This window comes from Zophobas morio, unplaced genomic scaffold (assembly GCF_036711695.1).
Source record: "Zophobas morio isolate AGI-343-1 ecotype UQ-CSIRO unplaced genomic scaffold, CSIRO_AGI_Zmor_V1 ptg000799l, whole genome shotgun sequence".
Lineage (NCBI taxonomy): Eukaryota > Metazoa > Arthropoda > Insecta > Coleoptera > Tenebrionidae > Zophobas > Zophobas morio.
Genome location: NW_026972902.1, coordinates 128195 through 150078, shown reverse-complemented (window position 1 = coordinate 150078; position 21884 = coordinate 128195). Strand labels below are relative to the sequence as shown.

Here is a 21884-nt window from a genome sequence, read left to right as displayed (position 1 = left end):
TTATGAATTGTCGTTTATATAATGTAAACTGGGGTTTCTTAAAAACTACTTTTGACAGTCTATATTACGCGCGTAACGAATTCTTAATCCTCACTACTTTTTAAATTTTTTTTGTCTCTCTGCACAGTTCCCTTCATTTTCACTTAAGTAGTGACGCAAGCAATTCTGCTGAAAATAATCCGGTGTGAAGAAGCCAAACCCGATGTCTTCTGGAAGCTTAAAACTAACGCAATACATACTTTTCTTCGGCGAAACTTTCCGGACCTGCAAAATAGTGAACTTTGACTGAGAGGGACAAAAGGTATAAAAAGTTAAGAAACCTGGAAAAATTTAACAGAATCAAATTTTAGTGTAGGGCCAAGATGTTTTTTTACTTTAAGAAATAGATGCTAGTTTACAAAAAAATATAGAATTATATATATATAAAAGACGTTAACTTCAGTAAATAAATTATAAACAAAAAGAAACTTCGACGGGCTCGTTGTCCAAATGAAAGCAATAGCAGTGAATAGTCGGCATTACTGCAGTCCTCTTTATTAAAAAATAAACGTTTCACTGGTTAAATGAGACACTCAATATATAAAAACTTTAATATTCCGATACAAGCCATTAAAGACATCTAAAACTTCTACTGCGGACGCTGGAAGATTCATAAGAACTACGTCAAACCACGGCAAAGTGGAGTCTACCGTTTATTATGAAAATTTCTAACTTTCATTTTTATTAAAAAGCTTCAGCAAAACCATTATCAATAATTTGCACGAGATCTTTGAGGAATCGCCGGCCGTCCTTATTGTAAATCTTGATTCTATCGCTATTAATCTGTACAACGTGAAAAATTTACTATTTTGCAAAATGACTTAAAAAATAGACTTCTAAATGCAAGTCGAAAGGTGTTTATTATTAATAAATATTAATTAAGGTTTAATAATTTGTAGAAAAGGATAAATGTTATACAAAAGTATCGAATTTAAAGATGGCTAAAGATGGAGAGACTTTATTTAGTTTAATGTTTTCTAAAAACCACAAGTAAGATTGAGGATTGAGATCGTTGCAGTATACAAAAAGGCCACGTTTAGCAAGAGGTAGCGAGAAGGGCCCGACACCGGCCATCACGTCGCATATGACGTGCCCATCTTCGGTGGAGCTTTTTTCTTTGTAGGGCGCGTACAAATTTACAATCCGCTGATGCTCTTGCTGAAGTCTTTTGGGGAAAAAAATAAAATCTTTTTTGTAGTGATAATTTATGGGTGCCCACCTGGAATTCCAGTATACTTGAGAATAATCAAATCGAAATCGACTACCATTTTCACGCACTTCAGTGATATAATTATTTTCTCCAGCAAGTAACTTCATAGAAAAATTTTAAAAAAACCAAAAGTATAACACTAAGATAAATTGAATCATATTTTATAAATATTATACAAAGTGGATTGTAAATTAAATGATTTTCTTATGTATAAATTAATTTTTCCTTAAGTAGAAAAGTATAACGAAAAATAGCCTTCAAATAGTGACTAGATCAAGCTTAATAATAAACAAAAATATACTTCCATCTGAAAATGCCGGAAAGTGTGATTAATTGCTTTTAATTTGTTCACCACGGTCTTAATAATACTATTTTTTTCTAAAAACACCTGCGCTTTAATAATAATAAAAAAAGAAGTACTTGCAAAGAAAAATTCATAACATTCTTGTGATACCAATAACAAACTTATACTTTTCCTGAGAAGGACGAAGATTCAAGTGAGCAATGTGTCCTACTGTTTCAAAACTGCGAGTCTAAAAAAATTTAATAAAAAAAATTAGATTAACAAGAATACTATACCACGAGTTCTGGATTAAACGGTAAAATTGCTTTAAAAATTTGATCCAATTGCCAGTAATCAAAGGTTAAACACACGGAATGTTCCACGACGTCACCAAACTGGAGTAAAGCTGAAACGACCTCGAAATATATAAAATTTTAAGGAAGATCTTTAAAATATACTCTGAAGGGTAAACTTAATTACTTCTTCGGGTAACTGATTCAAGCTCTTTTCCTTTAATAACGGCGTAAACAAAAGTATACGCCGGCTTGCATCATGAGGGTCTCTGACTACTGATTTTACTCTCTTCAAAGATAGGTTAAATTAAATAAAATTATTCGAGCAATAATGTAACGTACAGGTAAAGATAAAAAGCACGAGCTATATCTTTCCTTTACTTTCTTACACAACCCTTTTGGCACACTCAAGCCCAGTAGATCAAGCGTTTTAGAAAATTTATCTTTTTGTAATACAAGCATATTGCTCTCTATGTGCGGTGGTTGTAACTTAAATTCTCTTGAAGCTCTAGATAAAGCTTGAAGTGTGGAAAATTTCGCCATAGTCTCCAACGCAGAGCTGAAAAACCTAAAATAGACCGGCGGGAGGAGCTTAACAAAAGTTGAAACTAAAAAGTTCTAAATGTAGTAAAAGAAGAGTATTGAGATAAATAAAACTTGAATTCAACTTAATAATAAATAACGACTCAAGAAAACTTTTATACAGCTCACTTTATTAACTTATAACCTACTAAAAAGTAAAGCCTTTCACGCAAAAAACTTTAACACTAGCGTATAACTAAGAAAACCTATTCAATATATTTATTAATTTGCTCTTAGTTAATGATATAGTAATCTAAACGTAGAGCACGAAAGAAACAGCAAAGCCTTCAGTTGCAAGTAAGTTACAATACCATATTTCAGATTTCTCGTGCACGCCTAGGGCGGTTAAGCAAAAACACGTTAAGTTTCATCAGGTTCACCAACTTGCATATTTATATAAAAAAGAGACCTTTGCAGTTAGTGTCTTAATTTTTGGGTCTTCTGTCTAATTTGAGGTTTTTAACTTTTTAAAAAGGTTTAAAAATGGTCGATTTAATTTCTTAAACAATTTAGAATAGTTTTTACTTTATTGACTATTTTTATTACCGTTGTACTTAATATAACTCTCCGGTAGCTATCTTTTCCTCCTATTCTCCTTACTTAATTTTTTTATCTGTTAAACTTAACTCCTTAATAAGTTATTCTTTTAGTTATAAACCAACAGTAATAGGAAAAAGGATTCCGCTTGAGTAACCCATGTTAAGTTCTCTCAGATATAGTTATTACCTTTGTAATTATAGTAAAAGCTGTGAAATATTTTTTACTGGAATACTTAAATCTATAAAAAAGGAGCTTTATCCCATAATATTTTTGCCAAAAATTAAATTCAGAAGCATTAAATTTTCACATTTCCCTCTGCGCTTACGTAGCGAAGCTTTTACTGTAGAGACTTTGCTATTAAATATATATCTCTAAATCTCGTGTTAACCTTGAAAGATTCTATATATTGCAGCCAAACATGATAATTTTCATTGATTTTTGTTTCTCGTTAGCATAAACACCTTAAACTGCTTTTACTACAGAAAATTACTTGCGATTACAATAGTACTTTGTAAACGGAAAGTTGTTTAAGAAGAGAAAAAAAAAAGTATACAAAAAAAAATTTTACATTATACATCACTACTGTATTTCACAACCAGCCCAAGCATGGCAGAGGTTCTGTAGATCAGTTGGTTAGATCACCTGCTTTACACGCAGGAGGTCGCGAGTTCGATCCTCGCCGGAATCAGGTCATTTTTTACCCAAAGGACGTAATTAGGAAAGGCTTCCTTATCAGTTGGGTCTTATCGCAGTATAGAAGTTTCTTAATATAGATTTTAATAATTTAATTTCTCCTTAAACCTCCTCCTGCCCGGTTTCCGGTTAATTACATTCGAATCACCGGGTCCTTTTTATGAAAATGGCATCTTCTACTGTTGACATCGAAGCCCCTCGATATGACCAGGTTATTTTTTAGTTTAACACTTTATTAGGTTTTAAAAAAAAATGTATAAAATTTTTTATATTTAGGGAACATACAAGGGAAGAGTTTTACACTTTTTAAGAATTACTAACCCTTTTAACATATGTACATCAAAACAACGGCTTCAAGATTCTAAACAAAAACTCGAAGATTACAAATCGGGTAAGTTAAAACTTGGAAAAGACGTGAGCGAAGAAGAGCTATGGGAAGCTAAGTATCTCAGAGGTTGAATAAGAAAATATATAATCATAATATTTTAGATCTTTAACTTTAATTATTTACTTTGCTGTTTTTGTTAAACTTGGGTAGATAGTGCATTCCATCCAGACACCGGAGATTTACAGTTTTTTGTAGGAAGAATGGCATTTCAGGTACACTTAGACTTAGTTTATAGCATAACATGTCTCTACATAAAAGTATATTATCGCTAAACAAATTAGGTCCCCGGAAATATAATTGTAGTCGGAGGAATGACGACTTTTTATAAGAGTAAACTATATTTTTATTTATTATTAGATTTAGTATTTATGAGTTATACGAATCAATATAATACGCTAATATTTATAACTAATAGGCACACCAGCCATACTTTTTTGGCAATGGGTCAATCAAACTTTCAACTGTATTGTCAACTACACTAACCGAAATGCCTCAATCCCACTCAGCAATACGCAGCTTATCGGTATTTATGCTAAATATTCCGGCCTCTTACCCTTAAAATTTTTTTTAATCAAGTACTTTAAAAAATTTCTCCTTACTGATCCTCTATTTTCTTTAAACACAAACTTATATAAACAGGCGCTTATCTAGCTGCTTGCTCTGCTTCGATGGTTGCTGCTCTGGGTTTAAATAGGCTTGTAGCAAGGAAGCCTGCTTGGCAAAGAGGTCTTATTTTGCTGAAGTCGTCCAAGTAACTTAGATTGCGGTTAACCCGAGTATATAGGCCTCATGGGACGCTTGGTACCCTTTGGAGCCGTGGTTATCGCGAACTGCTTTAATATACCTCTTATGCGACAGGAAAGTTTGCAATTTTTTTAAAGTTTTTCAATCTTTAAAGGAGTTTCTAGTAGTAGAGTTATTATTATTTATAAGATATATGAAACGCGTAATAGAATAATAGTGAATAAGAAAGCAGTATCAAAAAGTAGACCTATAAAAATTCAAAGTTAATCTCGCTTCTACTTTTTTAACTAAATATCCTTTAAGTATTCACTATGACTATATCGGAGCCACTCAAAAAAAGAGTTTCAAAACATTTTTTACAAGTAGTACTAATTACTTATTTTTTATTTTTATTTCTCAGGTAGAGCTTTCTAAAGGAATCGATGTATTTGCCGATACAAAAGAAAAAGAAAGTTTAGGAAAAAGCGTCACCGCAGCAAAAAGCGCAATATCCCAAGTCTGTTATCTCGCCTATTTACACTCCTTTGTTATTCACTAAAAATTTCTAAAAAAGGTTTTAATCTCGCGAATATTCATGGCAGTTCCCGGGCTAACAATTCCGCCAATTGTCATGAACACACTTTCAAAAAAAAATTTTTTACAGCGACATCCTTCACTGGCCACTGTATGTTTAGCAAATAATTATTTTTAGCAAAAAAAAAATAGGCGCGAAATTTTTTAATAAGCCTCAACGAATGTTAAGAAAACTATAAAAGTTATCGCCTCTTCGCTGGCGCGCGCACCAAAAGAAGAGCGCACGACTAACATGCTTTTTTTCTTTATATATTTAAGCCCATTTCCCTTGGAGTTACCGGCATTTCAATACTATTTGCAACGCCACTGTGCTGCGCTTTGTTTCCGCAGAAAGCAAAGATAGACATAAACAAAGTTGAGTCAGAAATTAAAGAGAAAGCTTCCGGAAAAAAGTTACAGTTTGTTTATTATAACAAAGGGCTATAACCTTTTTTTCTGTGCAGCGGCAACTAAATTTACACACTAATTCAATAAAAGGTAGCAATATTCTTGCAATGTAAAACAAAATCAGGCACCCGGCCTCTAAAAAAAATATATATTAGTTCGTGCAAGATAAAAAACTCATAAATAGCGTAGTAGTAGAAAGGCAAATAAAAAGCTACACTCCACTAATTGACAGGGTTATGCCCCTCCGGTTATGCTTGACTAATATGTTGAAACAAAAATTAGAAAAATGTTATACTTCTTTGAAAGGGCGACGGTCCTTTTTAATATTTTTCTGTTTGCTTCTTTTTTTTAAACGCTTGCAAAAGGTCTTCGGTGGTAGTTCCTGCTCTGACTAAGTTAAAATACCTTAGTAAAAAAAAATGAATTTATAAATAGCATACAAAAACGCACATCGCACGACTTTTTAGAAGCTTCGTGATAAAGTTTGCAAAACTTTGGCTCCTTAGTATGAGACTTGGAAGTTAAAAATCTTTGAGGAGTTTGAAGGGCACTAGACTTGCACTCGTTAACTTTGGCTTCATAATAAATTTTTTTTTTTAGAGCACGCATTTTCTTCTTTTGCTTTTTAGTATTTACGAGCAATTCATAAAGGTCAGGAAATTTATTAGAACTACTATAAGAACTCAATAAGGAGGATTAAAGGACCCAAAAAATAATTATTACCTTCGTTTAAAATTTATTTTAGTTAATTCAGCACTCTCATCCTCGCTCTCATGTGAGTCTTTTAAATTTTTTTTCTTAGTCTTATAATGATCAGCCTTCAATATATTAAGATAACAAGAGAACTCCTTTTTTTTTAAATAGAAAAGCAAAAATTTGGGAAACTAAAGCAACGCGTTAGTACCACGCCCAGTAGATAATAGCACAAAAACTACGCCGTTTAAAATACTTTATAATATAACGTACAAATAACTAAAAAACCTTCCGTATACTTTTCTAAAGAGTTTTTGAGACGTTTTTCAGCGAGTATCTCCTTTTTTACTCCCTTCAACTCTGAAAGATCCTTACGAAAATGCGGAATATATTTAGCACCTAAACCTAGTCTTGATAATGTGTTAAATATTTGTAAAAGTAATAGTTACAATGAAAAGCGGATACACCTGGAAGGCCTAGAGATTAATGGGTCGCTTTCTTCTCCAAAGGAACTACAGCTATTCAAAAGTGTTTTATCGTCCGCTGGCTCTTTAAACCAGCTATCTACAAGTACCCCAATAAGGTCATCGGCTTTTAATTCAATATCATCTGAATTTTGTGCATTACTAGCTGCTTCCATCTTGCAGTTGTAAATAGGTTAAAAAAAAAAGAAGGTCTCAATATCGAGAGCACCCAAACGTTTAACATGAGAATAGCTACAACCCATGCAATCCAGCAAGGGGCTGACCAGCTTCCTAACTCTTGTGCTTCTTCGAAATATTTTAATTCCCTGGAAGGAGCAGCTTTCTATATGGATGTCTGAGTTAAAACGCACCACCATATCCGACGAGGACGAAATTTCGTCTATATATGAAGAAAACCAAGCTAATGTACTATTGCTGTATTAGACAAACTCTTATGCTTATATTCGATTTAATGCAACGCATTTTATTACTATTTTAATATTGACCCATCCAGGCTTTGATACAGTTTAAAAACCTCATTTCTCAATTTCTTTTTCTGTTTCGTAGTTAACCTAATATTTTTTAATAAAAAAGCTGCAAGATGTTGATAAAGTTTTAGAGGATTTTACGGAGTTTGAGAGCAATAAGTTAAATCTTATAAAGCGCCGATCAGATCGGTCTACTTAAGCCCAATAACCTTATATCTTATTTAATTGTTATAATAGCTTTGACGTTAACAACGAAAATTATAAGAAAATAACTCGCTTAAAAAGGTAGCATTTAATAATTATATCTTTAAAGCTATTTTTTTAAAGCATAATATATTATGCATGTTACATAGATTTGGTCTACCTTTAAAAAGTTCGGTTGGACGATTGGTTACAGCTTCAAGGTAAACTTTTTAACAAGTTCACCTTATTTTCTATAAATAAAGTATCCAATGTTACTTCTCTCTAGAAAACTTGAAGTGAAACAAAAATCAAATGCCAGCGGACCTGGTTAACTTTCTCTTTCAGTTTATTACAAATTATGAAGAGCTACACTTTTATTATATTTAATACCAGTTGACTCAGAGGAATTGAAAAAAAGAAAGGAAAGAGCCCGAAGGTTATCATGTTTAAAAGACAAATTCTTTATTAGTGCAGTAACTATTTATAGATTTGGACTGTCCAACTCGCCCAACTTCGCTAAGTTTGAAGAGGAAACAATTAGGAAGAAGCGAGCTATCAGATTTGCCACTCATTAAAGGAAAGATTACAACGAACCCATTTCAATTTTCCTTATCTTTATGCGGTCGGATAAGAATTCTTAAAAACAATTTCAATGCGAGCTTTACTTTGCATGCATTTTTATTTACGTCTACTAAATAACAAGTAACATTTTCTCTGTCGCTTAATATCGCAGTAATGGGCATTTTACTTTCATATGGCCAATCTGCATAGAAAGCAGATATTGATTTGGCCAAGCGGTCGTAAGCAGAGCTGGCTTACCCTGTTACAGTGAGGGCAAACTTCGTTTAGACGGGGGCACTCGCGCTTGCCGTGTCTAATAGAGCCGCAGGCTTCGCACTCTGCTGGTCCCTAAACGCGTGCGCAAGAAAAGAGAGGTAAATACGACTATAAATGGTCTTGTTGGCACTTACCCGACACGTGGTCTTGTCGTGCCCGGGCTTTCCGCAGTTTCCGCATCGCTTACTATAGCGGGGCGTGTAGTCTAGTGTGCCATGTTAAACAATTCTCCACTCGGCAGCATACGGGGAACAATAAAGAAACAAACCTGAAGTTTTCATATAGTAGTTTTCTCTTTCGCGCTCTTTTCGCTCAATCTTTTCATCAGAATATCTTTCTCTGCCTCTCTCCCTCTCTCTTTCTTTTTCTCTTTCACGATAGTAGCCACCACGGGGCTCGCTCTCTCTATCATAAAATCTATGCGAGCCTTCACGAAATTCCGCCCCAAAAGGTCTTCCGTGGTGAGAGTTTTCCCTTTCATATAATAAAAAGGTTAGTTAAAGTAAGAAAAGCTTTCATCTTATTTTTTTAAGGGCGGAAAAATAAATTGAAACCTTTTTAAAATGTAGCTCGATCGACCGAACCTTTCCCTAGTAGATCTTTAGTTATAAAGAGAAGATAAAGACAACTAAAGATAAAGTATAAATTTGGTAAAACGATGTGCTAAAAAACTCATCAACGTACTTGCAATATAAAAATTTTCCGCTCGGAGAAAAGAAAGCGAATTATTTAGTTAGCAACTCACGTTAACATATATACTTTTTCAAGAGTTAAATTGTATACAATCAGAGTAAACTTAAAATTTAAGGGTGATTGCTAACGATAACCTCATTGCACTAATTATTATGTGACGAACAAAAGCAAGAGCGTTACTCTTAAGAGCAGCGGTAATAAACAAAGTGGACAGACCTATTTACTTCTTCAAGGTCTGGCCTGTTTGGAGTTCTTTCAGGATAATATGAGGTTCTCAGCAGGCGTTCGTAGGGGTATGGTCGACAAATCAGAGGAGGCAAGGCAGCAGCAGAGAAGAGGCGGGCTCGACACTTATTCTGCAAGTGTCCGATCTTTCCACAGTAATTACAATGCTATGATTTTTCAATTAACATAATGACGTCTAAACGGGAATAAAAAGAATTTTTAAAAGTGCCAGCGACTGAATAAAAGTAAAAAATTAAGGCTAGGCTACTAAAATTTTTAAGTGGTCAAAGGATAAAAAAAAATGCCCAAAAAAAATCATAAAGGCCAACGTGTGCAATGGTGGCTTGGTGATTAACTAAAACTCAGTAAGAATTATTATAATGCGTTGTACACTAAAACCCCCAAAACACATGCTGCTTGCTTAGTCTCTATATTTAAAACAAAGATTAACAGGAGAATTCCTATTAATATAATTCTATTTATACCTAAATATATAAATATTTATAAATAGCGAATCTAGCGACCTTTTTACTTAATAATATTTTTTAATAATTTGTAAACCTTGTCTCGATGAGGACAGTTTTTCTTGATATGATCGTAAGCACCGCACCCGCCACAGTGAGGAGGTTCTGGACAATCGGCAGCTACATGGCGGAGGGAATCACAGTTGTAGCAGATGACCGTCGCTATTAAACGTTAAAATTATATAAGCACGGGACTAGTAAATCCAGATTTGATCCTCTTTATTTCTTTTAATTTCCAGAAAATACTATTTCAGAACGCACCAAGAATTTTATTTTGAACTCATAGGCTTATAATTAACGTCTTTGCTTATAATAATAGCCAATGCTACCGCTAAATAAGGTATACGTTAAAAAAAATAACTACTACGAGTGGAATAGAAGATGAACTCTTCTTTCTTGAAGCCACAACGTCTTGTGTAATAAAATACCAAACAAGAACAATATATTGAAGAAAAAATCCTACTTAATTAAAATTGTTCTCGGCAAAAAAGTAAAGATCATCCTTTTCTTAACAAGGTAAAAAGGGGTGGGATGGGTTAAAAGGTATGATCTTATTGAAAGTTAACTCTTAACTATTCTATGTTCATCTCTCGCTTCATCATCTTCGAGTGTAAACCAGCTTGTTAAGAACTTTTATGTGGTACTTTTAAATAAAAAAGGTACTTCCAAACAATAAATACTATATAAACTCTTCTACATCAGGTCGTCATCAGTTTATCATCACCACGAACCTCTTCGAACAGAAGGATAATAGTCGTCCACATAAGAAGCAACTACACGTTCTGTAGCGTAGTGACTTGAAATGCCTTTACTAAAAAAAAAAGGAAATAATACTAGAATTTCTACGAAGGAAGAAAAAACACCGGCAGAGATATAAAATATACACCAAAGCAGGAAATATTTAACTTAAAACCAGCATAGAAGCTGATGGATGTCAAAGTAAAAGTAAATTTCTATAAGCGAGATATAATAGACGCATACCTAAAAATTTCAGAGCGACGCCCGCTATCGATGGGGCTTCTCGATCTTCTGTGATAACTCCTATCATAAGTATAGTCATCTATGCGCCTGGTTCTACTTTGAAATAACAATATAATAAATTTTAATATAAAGTACAAATTTTATATAATATACATAAATAAAACTAGAAAAACAACAACGCCAAAAAAATTTTACCGCGACGGGGGAGATACCATTTTATAGTCAAGCTAAAAAGGGTAACCAACGGGATTATGGTGACCAACTAAGCTTAGAAGTGTGAAGAAAACGTAGCATGGACAGCTACAAATCAGTGTATTTTATTATTAGGGGCTCATCGACTTTGACAAAAGGGAGTGGAGGGCGCCAGTTAATTTTAAATTGCTTAACTCCTAAAATAATACTAATAATTTATTATAATTTAACTAGCGAGAAATAGCGCTTGTGCAGTGCATAAAATATTATTTTATTTAAAAAAATGAATCCAGATTTAAATTTTTGTAAGGTTGAGTTGTGGTACACTTGTGCCGAAGTTTAAGTTACGACAGACACAGCAACTAAGTATAATTTTACAGATTATTTATCATATATTATTTGCAAAATAAGTGTTTAAATTAAATAGTACATTGCTGTTGTGGCTTTTATAATGCGCTTGATGGGGTAGAATGAACAAAATAACGTATTATACACCATATTATATTTCTTAGTAAAACTTGAGTATAACAGATTATCAGTGAAGTTAGTTTAGTTTTTTTTAAAGTTGTCCTAAGTAGGTATATTTTCGGATGACTTTGCGTCATATGAAAGTTAAGAAGCTAGCGAGTCATGGAACATAGTAACTTTTTTTTTTTTAACTTAAGTGCATCATTGCATTCTCGGTGTTAAGTGAACTTCACAACATAGGCATTATTACAAATTAAATTGTCTTACCTTTTTCGCTACCTTCTTGAGCTAGAGTTGCTCTGACCCCGTAGAGGATAATACCTTGCAGTGCAATGGGAAACACTGCTTTCCTCAAAATTTCGTAAAATATAGCCATAGTTAATGTACCTTAAAAAACTTTTTTTATGAATATACGGCCTTTAATAACATTATTCCCGATAAGTACTCATGATAGTGTTTTGCAATAATTTATAATAAAGGCTTAAACTTTAGTGAACTGATAACCGCCGTTATTTCTTTTCACGGCGCTCAGCACACTTTGTTCTTCGCATCTGTAGACTGACTCCAAAAATAATTTACAACAGTACCTCTTAGCTTATTTTTTTTTTAAAAAAAAAAATATTATCTTAATTCCACGAGAATGTTAAGTATATAAACCTCTTAAATTTTCCTCTCTCCTGGTCTACTGCCTAAAAAGTCCAACTGTTATCTCTTTTAAGCTGCAGTAAAAAGTAAATAAAATATTTTAATTTTTTATGACCTCGACGATTAGTATAGTGAAAGTTTTTTGCAAACTTATTGGTTTTTCTCCTACATTAAAGAGTACTATTGAATATTTTTTAAACCTGCTTGAAACTCTATCGTTCAAGTTAACTTACTAAAATATTTATATTTATAGGAATTTTTACAAATATAAGGAAGTAGTCGTCACAATACAAGCTTGAACACATTTTTAACCTAGAAAACAAGTAATTACACCACGTCTCAATGCTTTTACTACTATATAAAGTTTGAGCTACAATATAAACGATGTATATTTTAAAGTAAAAAATCACTCTATTTTGCGTTCTTATAAAAGTTAAAAAAATTAATGGTAAGTATAAATTTAAAATAGTAAATAATTGCTCATAACAGGTTGACGGGCTTCTTTTATTAAATCACATTCTTATTTAAATATAATGTTAGTTGAGCCCCCTTTTTTTTTAAATGTATATATTACTGTTTTCATAGCTACTTCTCCTATGTATATAACCTCGACTATAAATATAACTTTTCCCACAGTTTACATCTGAAAATCAACAACTTCAAGCTTTTAAATTTTCTTTGAAAAAGGTGTTTAACTGGGAGTATATTTCTATTAGCTACGCTCCTAACACAAGTAAACGTGCTATTGCTAGACACGCGGCAGTAGAGGTTGTTACAAGCGTTGTTCAATTTTTCCTAACTGAAAGCAGCTTATAATTATTCAGTGTAAGTAAATGCAAGATCACCGTGACGGATAAACAGGAGATAAAACGCTATCAACGAAAATAAATCATATAATAGAATATAAAGAATTTCTCCAGTCCCAACTTTTCCAAGTAATAGGGGCCTATTTATATTGTTTGCGCTAATCGGCACAAGAACTTGAAATATACGAAACATAAGTTTTAGAGAAATACCAACAATGCCAAAATATAAGAGAGATCAAAAAAATGCCAAGGAGGGTCGAAGGCCGAGGTAGAACAGTATTAGTGGTTTCTTCTTCAGGTGGATGATAAACCATTAGGAATTAATTCAAAGATTTTAGGAGACTAAGCTGCACATTAAAAAATATATTTTATATAACGCATCACCAAAGAAAAAAACCTAATATCAACTTACCTACTTTTTGGTTTACTGCAAAACATTTTTAGATGGTCGCAACTTTAACAATAACAAAGTCAAGTAATTCCAATACATACACTCACACTTTACTTTTGCTGGGGCTCGATCGAATAAATAACTTCAATTATTCGAGCTCCCTACCAAGTGTAATCGGGAACTTTTTCCAATCGATGTTTCCAAACAATCGCTACTCTATTATAAAACGTCGAAACTGTTTAATTTATATAGTTTATACAAAAAAAATTTATATCTCTACCTTCTTATTATACAAAACTTTAAATTTAAAAGGAAGAATAGTACGTCAGTACTAAATGTCAGTGTCAAAATTTACTGTTACTTATACTCACTTGTAAAACTTAAAGTTTTATTAAGTCTCTCTTTACTAAAAAATGAAGTTAAAATTTATATAAATCTGCATACTGCTTAATACAGAATTTTTTATTGTTTCTCGCAGTTTTTAATTCAAGCTTAGCCCTTATAGAAATTCGCTAACTTTTTTTATTAATAATGTTTAACATTATTATATATATTTCAATTATTAAAAAGATATATTTGAAAAATATTAATTTATTTTTTTTATTAAATTAAATTTATATACCACAATTAATTGAACCTATCAAAAAGGTAAAGTAGTAAACTAAGTTATTGCCAAAAAAAGGGGATTAACTAAAATATAGAAAACTAACGATGTAGTAAGCAAGCACAAACTAAATAAGTCATTTAGTAAAAAAAAGCGTTATCAGTTTTTCGACACTTGTTAATGTGCTTTAGAAAAATTTGCTCAGCTTATTAAAATAATGAGAACGGCTGTAAGCATGTTGGTAGTTTAGTTTGGGGTTCTCTGATTACCAGTATTACTAATGTGGCAGCCTGGAAATGTTAGTATTTTGTTCACATTTAAAAGTCAAATAGGTTTACTTTCATGATGTAAGCCTTTATTATAGTTTTGTTAAGTAGAATAAAAAGTAAGAATGGTGCTACTTTCCTTATTAAAAATTAAGTACTGCATTATATATATTATCTCCATTAATTAGCTTATTATTTAAAAAACAATTGAACAAACTTGGTTTTGAGACAGTTTAACTTGATGCTTAAGTCCTGTAAAAGATTTTAATACCAAGTATTTCTTCGACTGATATAATATATAATTATTTGGATCTCCTTGTATAGAGGTGCTCCGCCCTTTAATAAAAAAAATTGTTGCGGGACCCACTAAGCCTTTTTTAAAAATTTCAAATATTTTCTATTCTCTTGAACTTAACTGCCAGTTTTCACAATGCGATTTTTTTATTGTAAAATATAGAATTAATCTTTTACGTTGTTTATAGTGTTAATTCTAGCTCCCTCCGCGCGTAGCCTTAAAGTTAAACTGTGTCGCCTATCACAAGGATGTTATATAAATGAGAGGAAACCTGGTTTATTGAATTTCTATGCAGCCGCACCCGAGAACAGCTTAGGGCGAGTGGAGTTGTTTACACATATATAAACTAAATAATCATTGCGTACTCATAAGCTTAAATTAGACATTTTGATTGGCCACTTCACTCATAATTCAAGTGTTTTAACTACCTAAACAGGAGAGAACATTGGCGGTGACAAAAACTTGAATGATATAAATGGTTAAGCAGCATCCAGTAAATTCGTTTCTTTAAAGTAGGGTTCCAAGTAAATAAAAGATAAAACCTTACTGCTTCTTGTAGAATATTTTATAAGAGCTAACCTTGGTTTTATTCACCTGCTGGCTCCGAAAACTTAAAATACAGTCTATGATGACCTTCCTTAAGTTTTATGATAGCTGAAATGTCGAAATTAAACGCAACTCTGAAAGGCGAGTACATTATGTATGACAAACAACTCAGTAACAAAAAAAAATTGGAAATAATTAAACACCTTCGTTACGTCTATTGTAACGCCTTGAATCAAGGTAGAGGATAATCATCTCAGTAAAAACTTTTAAATTGATATCACTTTTAGTTTTAAAATTCACTAATCTTAAAGAGTAAAGGTGGATTATATTTTAAAAAGATAAAAGAGAAGAAAGTGAAAGCATAACGAAAGTGCGCTTATGTCAGAGTTTATGGGCTATTGCATATAATGCAAAGAAACATGTAAATGATTAATTTACCTCTAATGGAAACATTAATTGCATTGATAATTAATTATAACCAAAGCATATAAAAATTTAAGTGTAGTAGTCACTATAACGAAGTAAAGATACTTTTACCTTTTACCAACAGATATACAATCTAATGAAAGGTTAATAACACGTAATAGTGCAGCTTGATAATCCTTAGAAAATGCTGCTGACCCTTACGCTTACGCGGGCGCATCCTACATACAAGAGACGAAACTGCTATAGATTATATTAAGAGATCATTAACTACTTATACCATACTTGAGGCTGACATCTAAATTTTTCTTTTTTAAACTGTCTAAATTATGAACTTGCTTTTTATTGCTAAATTATTGCCTTTTAGAGGGAGACCTTAATATAAGAAGAAGTGATAAGTCACTTGAAAAGTTATTCGCGTGGTCTATTAATGCTGTGCTAAAGGTAGCTCATTTGACTGGAGCTCGACAAGGCGCCATGGTCGGTGGTTACTTTAACAGCTCCCAATCTATAATGTTTGATTCCCCTCTTGATTAAAGTCAAAGTGAAGTGCATAATTACATTTCATATTATTTCTTTTAACGCAAAATAAAATTTTTAGAAATTTTATGCCGACCTGTAGCGTGCTGAGCTAAATCCAGCATGCGCCTCTTTTCTCCACTTTCACTACAGAAAAGCTTAATTTTTTGCAAATATACTTAAGTGGAAAAGGGATTGGCTAACAGCCGGTTTATATATTCATCAATAACGGCTTTATAAGGGCAATATTACCTGAAAACCAACTGGAGAGTACCATTTAGAAACTCCTTACTAACGTAGTGGTGGTCTTAGTAATAGCTGACGATGCATTTAATAAAAAAGACGTTGTATAAAGGGGCTAGTCTTTATATAAATGCTATGGTAAAATTATGGAAGGAAGATAGCATAAAGAGAAGCTCCAGAAATACTCAATTTATATGAATAAATTGTTCGATGATCAAATCGATACTATGATACCCCCAATTTAGGCCATATAAAATATGATTGGAAAAAAATATTTTTAGATAAAAAGGGTTAATACTAAGAAACTTTTGAGTAATTAAGCTATAGGTACTATAGAAGGTATAGCAATAAAGTTTTCAGGTCCGGATCTACTATTCTATTTCATTTAGCCTATATGGATTCGGCTACTACTATTTTCCTACAAAATGTTGAAAAGGAAATAACGTACTATCCAATGCACTCTTTTAACTAATATAACTAAATATTTGGCATATAGAAAAATACTGCAAAGGAAAGAATACTAGCATGCTCGCCTCTGGTTTTAGAAGGACTTGCGATTATAACTCACGTTATAATTCTTATGACCTTTCAGATCATTTATAAAATCGACACGACCTTTCAAATTACCAATTAAGGCCTATAAGATATAGTTGTTAGGTTCTAGTTTAATATAAAATAAAAACTATTAAAGTAATGGCAAAGGGTACGGGTATTTTTTAAAACGTCAGTTACTTGGAGTATTGCGACTCAAGTTATACTATTTACAGAAAAATATCTCCTCTCGTGACGCAAACCGACTTTGCTCAAAGTTGTAGAGGTAAACATTATTTATAACACATTTGAAAACTTAAACAAACGCTTCTTCATGCATGTCTTATAATCAAACTAGGAAACTCCCAGTAACTTGTATGCGGGAGACCAAGCGCTAGTTATGATAATCGTTACGATCCAAAGTAAACTACTCAAGCTTTTATATATAATGAAAGAAAGTCACATTATAAACTTTTTTACTTTGCATCTAACTTAATGAAATTAAAAAGAACTAAGTGTAGTGGCATTCCCACCAAAATGTACATGTTTCTTTGTAACAACTTAAAAAATTATTTATTAAGTACAAGAAAAATAATTTAATTAAAAATGGAGAATATTGTTCAATCACTGAGGAAAATAATATTAAACCAAGAGAATAATTTAGACGGGTGAAAATCTTAGAATACAGAGAAATCTGGAAGAATAACTGAAATAGAGAAAAACTTTTTATCTTTAATAAATATTTATAAAGAAATTACTTTATAATATATATTTTTACAATTTGTTTATTATCAAATATTTAATACATGATTTCCTTCCCCACTAATCACTTCACGAGGGCACATGTAATTTTATTATTGTAGAGAAGCTGCGGAGTAAGGAAATCGAGTGTTCCTTTTTGGTTTTTAATGGCAAAAAGGACTTTTGGTGAAGAATTAGACTCATATTCTGAATACAGTTATTTTTTGATAAATTTATGTTATAAAATAATCATTACTTCCAAAATTAATAAAAGATCTAAAGATTTTTGCTTGAAAATTGAATAACTTTTATTATTGCATTAATGTTTTTCACTATATTTTTAATTTAAACTTATTATTAAAATGTTAGTTACCCATATCTTAGTATATCTTTGTTGCGAGCTAATAATTAAATAAAAATTTTTATACCTCTCTGAGATATATAAATATTAATTTTATCAGAGGAAGAGGACAATTATAATCTTTTATTACCAAAAGCCGCCGAACTCGCCTTCGAAGATAATACAGCAAATTTAGAGAAGACAAGGTTTATTGAGTTTTTTTTGGAACTTAGTTAATTACTTATAAATTTTATATTCAGCTGTGACGATGAGTGTAGCCAATTTTTTGAACGTGATTTTGCAAGAATTGGTTCTTACTATTTTACATATTTCTTAAATAATAACTTTGCCACTTATCTACTGCTTTTGTACATCCTACCAAAATTTTATGACAACTATACTTCCAGCGCCTGTGTGCGACTCTGCCGATCGACCGATATGGCTTTCTCCTGATGGCAAAATTTATGTTGAAACCTTTTCGCCTCTTTATAAATCAGCGAAAGATTTTCTTATAGCTATCGCTGAACCGGTAGCTTTGGCTTTGATCTACACTTCAAGTCAACTATCTTTTTCCGATTAACAGGTGTGCCGCCCTACTTTTATACATGAATACAAGTTAACGCCGTATTCGTTGTATGCTGCGGCGAGTATTGGCCTTGAGACGGACGATATTCTAAAGTATTTAGAACAGCTTTCCAAAATTCCAATATCCGATCGAGTCAAGACGCTCATCCGCTCCGTCACTGACACGTACGGAAAAGTACGACTGGTGCTGAAGGGCAAGCGCTATTATATCGAGAGTTCCTACGTGCGTGAACTACAGCGGTTGCTACGTGAACCCGTCATTATTGATGCCAGAGTCGTGCATTCCACAGAGCCAGAAAAATTGGCTTTTGAGGTTGCTTGGGTTCCGTTAAGGGTAGCTTCGTTAACTATTAAGGCGTATTTAAAAAGAGTTAACGAATGTTTTTTTCCTGTTGGGTAATATCCTTTCCTAATTTTTTGTGCGGTTTTTAAGCAAAAAAGTTGTTACGTTATTAGCCACAGTCTGCCTTTTGGTTTAAAAAAGTTAATTTTAGATAAACTTGTGTAGGCCAAGTCGTTGTTTTCGCAGTGCATAAATATTTTCACTGTTTTGCAAACTTATATAAACTTTGTTAGGAATTGAACAAATTAGATTGCGATCAAAATATTAAAGTCAGGCCTGCTGTGGAGAATTGTATTTATAAAGTTTAAGTACATACTGCTAACTTATTAACTTTAAGCGAAAGCTCAGGTGCCTTTAAGGACAGTCCTTACTGAAGATGATGCTCTTGAAGAGGAAAACGAACAGCTTTTTTCTTTTGAAATTTTAAAAGAGAAGCTTGCAATTGTTAAACAAAAGTGTATTGAAATCGACATTCCTCTTGTCGAGGGTTATTAAATTGCATCTGCCTGCTTCCCTTGTAAAAACGATCGCTGCAGAGTACGATTTTAAGAACGACTTCAACACGCCAAGTCTTTCTTTAGATCTAAAGCCGACGACTGTTCTACGACCGTATCAAGAAGCGAGTTTGGCTAAGCTTTTCGGCAATGGCAGAAGCCGCAGTGGGATAATAGTACTCCCATGTGGGGCAGGTTGCTTGCGAGCTATTTCAAGAGCACTACTGTAAATAGCTAAAGCGGTAACCAGGAAAGACTCTCACTGGCGTCACCGTGGCTTGCACCATTAAAAAGAGCACGCTCGTCTTGTGCACCTCTGCAGTGGCTGTGGATCAGTGGGCCAGCCAGTTTCTTCTGTGGTCCCGTGTTAACCCGGTTGCTTTGTTAATTTTTTATGTTTGACATCACGGTAAATCCTAGCCGGTTAGAACAAAGTCATTAAGTTTATTTCAGGCGACCGCACTCAGGACCTGCCTTTTCCTTCTGTATGCATAACGACTTATCACATGCTCGCTAAGCAAGGTCTTATTAGCTAGAAGGGCCTTACTTTCTTTACTTCCCAGGTTTATAATAGGTGCTTAGCCTTTATACACCGATTTTAAAAAAGAGCTGTGAGCGTTAGAATAGTATTTTATAAAACTTATTTTGTCTCTTGTAGAAACAGAATACTCTAATAGTTTGTTTCGGTTTTTAGTAAGCAGATTTTTGGTTAGCTAGTTGTTAGCTCATGTTCTTAACTCCCAAGTTCTATTCTATAAAGCGCGGTAGTAGTGTTAACGGTTTCTTTGCTGCTTATGTAAAGGTGCCATCTCTTACGAACGACTGAAAATGATGAATTTTATAAGCAGCAACCAGTGGTTAGCTTTAACTAAAGTCTCCGTCCTTTTTTTGTTTGTGACGCGTTGCATTACACTTAGGGGGCTTCTTATCATGGACGAAGTGCACGTGGTACCCGCTGCGATGTTTCGGAAGGCCATGGAACGCATATCTTGTCACTGTAAGGTGGTGCTCTTCACGAAAAAGTATATGGGACTATTACTGTACGCAAGCACCTCGTTTTATAAAGGTGGGCCTTACCGCTACGCTTGTGCGTGAAGATGAAAAAACTACTGATCTAAATTACTTGATTGGCCCTAAGTTATATGAGGCCAACTGGTTGGAGCTGCAAAACAGCGGCTACATCGCTAAAGTCCAGGTACTTTCAACTCTTATGAACTGCGTCCGACCTCAAAACGTATAGGATGCTGGTATAAATAAAGTGCTCGGAGGTTTGGTGCCCCATGAGTCCCTGCTTTTTTGATGAGTATTTGAATCTCGCTAACAAGGAAAAACGCCTTTTACTTTGGACAATGGTTCAATTCGTTTGCCTCGTGGGAGGAGCATAATCTTTTATATGTTGTTTTTTCTGCAAGAATCCTAACAAGTATCGCGCTTGTGAGATTCTCATTAAACGTCACGAGCGTCTTGGCCACAAAATAATTGTTTTTAGCGACTGTGTTTTCGCGTTGGAACACTACGCTAAAACTTTTAAAGCTCCTTACATCTACGGAAAAACATCGCAGGTAAGTTTGTTATTAAGATTTACTGTTATACTCAAGAACAGTATGATATTGGTCTAGCTTGCATGCGAGAAAGTTAATGTAGTTACGTGCTAGTTAACTTTAATGTTGCGTAGTTATTTTAATTCTTCGCCTTCCGTTGTCATTTTAATAATTATATAGCGAGACAGAAAGCACATCCTAGACAGATTTATGACGCAACAGAACATCAGCACCCTTTTTTTATCAAAAATTGGTAAAAGCGTCTTCATTGTTCTTATATTTTTAAACTTTCTCTTGCTTTGTTGCATACATAAGGCGATAACTCTATCGACTTGCCAGATGCCAACGTACTAATACAAATTTCCTCGCACTTCGGAGCACGTCGTCAGGAAGCACAGCGCTTGGGTTTCTTGATATTTATTATGTTACGCGTATTTTTTGCTTATTATGGTCGTGATGATTCTGCTGATCAGGAAGAATCTTGCGGAAAGGTAGAAAGAAGACGTGCGAATTCAGTGAATATAACGCTTTTTTCTATGATATTGTCTCATGCGACACACGCGAAATGTATTACGCTTCTAAAAGGCAGCAGTTTCTTGTAGATCAGGGTGCTCTTATTTTTTATATAATTTAACCACCATAAAATTTTTACATTATTTTTTATAAAAGGCTATGCATTTCAAATTATTACAAAATTGGAAGGGATGGACGATCCTGAGTTGTTATTCTCTTCTGAAGAAGATCAGTTACGACTGCTTGAAATTGTCCTGGCAGCCAAGGACGAGGATGCTCTGGAAGAGCTCGGTGATAACGATGACTTTATTACAGACAGGTTGAAATTTTCTTTTAAAAATCTTTTCGCGGCTTTTTAAAATGTTCCGTTAAGCACAATCTTTAAGAAAAAAAGTAAACTGTCCAGCTACAGCGGGGCTTCTGGCCAGTACGGTGAAAGGAAAAGCGGTGGAACTTCCCTGCTGAAAAGGCTTCAACGAAAATACAAGCCTTAACGGCTTCGGATTTTAATTTTTTATGTGTAGTAATTTATGAGTCGCTATGGCGGCCAAATAATAAAGTTAATAAGTTTATTAAGT

The 21884-nt window shown here is 33.3% G+C and overlaps 6 protein-coding genes, 2 long non-coding RNA genes and 1 other non-coding gene across 13 annotated transcripts; 5 read left to right on the top strand and 4 right to left on the bottom strand.

Moving 5' to 3' along the window:
* Positions 1-93: 93 nt before the first annotated feature.
* On the bottom strand, positions 94-2753 carry LOC135121951 (uncharacterized). The gene is made up of 13 exons (XM_064046222.1): positions 2719-2753; positions 2168-2393; positions 2013-2114; positions 1829-1948; positions 1704-1782; positions 1551-1642; positions 1259-1350; positions 997-1204; positions 744-822; positions 588-685; positions 469-531; positions 321-389; positions 94-264 (listed from the first exon to the last, which is right to left on the bottom strand). Exons 2-13 carry the CDS (start codon positions 2366-2368, stop codon positions 94-96), a joined length of 1374 nt encoding a protein of 457 aa, XP_063902292.1. The 5' UTR covers positions 2369-2393; positions 2719-2753.
* An 808-nt stretch (positions 2754-3561) lies between these two features.
* Positions 3562-3635, top strand: Trnav-uac (transfer RNA valine (anticodon UAC)). Its single transcript has one exon. It is a non-coding gene; the product is annotated as a tRNA-Val (tRNA).
* Positions 3636-3726: 91 nt separating this feature from the next.
* On the top strand, positions 3727-4907 carry LOC135121950 (sideroflexin-1-3-like). Its single transcript, XM_064046219.1, has 7 exons — positions 3727-3851; positions 3917-4094; positions 4179-4240; positions 4310-4358; positions 4444-4551; positions 4668-4754; positions 4813-4907. Exons 1-7 carry the CDS (start codon positions 3801-3803, stop codon positions 4905-4907), a joined length of 630 nt encoding a protein of 209 aa, XP_063902289.1. The 5' UTR covers positions 3727-3800.
* Positions 4908-5179: 272 nt separating this feature from the next.
* Positions 5180-5821, top strand: LOC135121954 (uncharacterized). Its single transcript, XR_010279175.1, has 3 exons — positions 5180-5268; positions 5326-5436; positions 5604-5821. It is a non-coding gene; the product is annotated as an uncharacterized LOC135121954 (long non-coding RNA).
* Positions 5788-7065, bottom strand: LOC135121953 (uncharacterized). Of its 2 annotated transcripts, XM_064046224.1 has the most exons (7): positions 7000-7065; positions 6893-6943; positions 6714-6835; positions 6456-6513; positions 6183-6402; positions 6028-6123; positions 5788-5867 (listed from the first exon to the last, which is right to left on the bottom strand). In XM_064046224.1, the coding sequence occupies exons 1-7, from the start codon at positions 7011-7013 to the stop codon at positions 5853-5855; spliced, it is 576 nt and encodes a 191-aa protein (XP_063902294.1). In that variant the 5' UTR covers positions 7014-7065; the 3' UTR covers positions 5788-5852. The 2 variants fall into 2 exon arrangements, 1 of the variants encoding a protein (XP_063902294.1); XR_010279174.1 differs by lacking the exons at positions 6714-6835; positions 6893-6943; positions 7000-7065 and having other exon boundaries at positions 6183-6353; positions 6456-6579.
* A 132-nt stretch (positions 7066-7197) lies between these two features.
* Positions 7198-8183, top strand: LOC135121955 (uncharacterized). 2 transcript variants are annotated; one of them, XM_064046226.1, is made up of 7 exons: positions 7198-7315; positions 7484-7536; positions 7615-7662; positions 7731-7781; positions 7847-7887; positions 7954-7996; positions 8048-8183. In XM_064046226.1, the coding sequence occupies exons 1-7, from the start codon at positions 7241-7243 to the stop codon at positions 8133-8135; spliced, it is 399 nt and encodes a 132-aa protein (XP_063902296.1). In that variant the 5' UTR covers positions 7198-7240; the 3' UTR covers positions 8136-8183. The 2 variants fall into 2 exon arrangements, with proteins under 2 accessions (XP_063902296.1, XP_063902295.1); XM_064046225.1 differs by having other exon boundaries at positions 7484-7566.
* Positions 8184-8248: 65 nt separating this feature from the next.
* Positions 8249-11088, bottom strand: LOC135121941 (uncharacterized). Of its 3 annotated transcripts, none has more exons than XM_064046211.1 (10): positions 11016-11088; positions 10821-10913; positions 10571-10650; positions 9877-10001; positions 9307-9482; positions 8952-8996; positions 8666-8871; positions 8532-8602; positions 8380-8469; positions 8249-8323 (listed from the first exon to the last, which is right to left on the bottom strand). In XM_064046211.1, the coding sequence occupies exons 1-10, from the start codon at positions 11033-11035 to the stop codon at positions 8282-8284; spliced, it is 948 nt and encodes a 315-aa protein (XP_063902281.1). In that variant the 5' UTR covers positions 11036-11088; the 3' UTR covers positions 8249-8281. The 3 variants fall into 3 exon arrangements, with proteins under 3 accessions (XP_063902281.1, XP_063902279.1, XP_063902282.1); XM_064046209.1 differs by having other exon boundaries at positions 10821-10916; positions 11016-11046; XM_064046212.1 differs by having other exon boundaries at positions 8952-8987; positions 10821-10916; positions 11016-11046.
* A 1633-nt stretch (positions 11089-12721) lies between these two features.
* LOC135121956 (uncharacterized) lies at positions 12722-13399 on the bottom strand. The gene is made up of 3 exons (XR_010279176.1): positions 13344-13399; positions 13142-13278; positions 12722-13071 (listed from the first exon to the last, which is right to left on the bottom strand). It is a non-coding gene; the product is annotated as an uncharacterized LOC135121956 (long non-coding RNA).
* Positions 13400-17640: 4241 nt separating this feature from the next.
* On the top strand, positions 17641-21882 carry LOC135121936 (general transcription and DNA repair factor IIH helicase subunit XPB-like). Its single transcript, XM_064046205.1, has 20 exons — positions 17641-17706; positions 17952-18036; positions 18091-18140; positions 18238-18359; positions 18414-18728; positions 18992-19049; positions 19096-19245; positions 19295-19447; positions 19503-19627; positions 19681-19774; positions 20055-20109; positions 20170-20254; positions 20319-20447; positions 20512-20604; positions 20665-20814; positions 20974-21046; positions 21109-21198; positions 21267-21401; positions 21463-21625; positions 21680-21882. Exons 1-20 carry the CDS (start codon positions 17658-17660, stop codon positions 21798-21800), a joined length of 2295 nt encoding a protein of 764 aa, XP_063902275.1. The 5' UTR covers positions 17641-17657; the 3' UTR covers positions 21801-21882.
* The last annotated feature ends 2 nt before the right edge of the window (positions 21883-21884 follow it).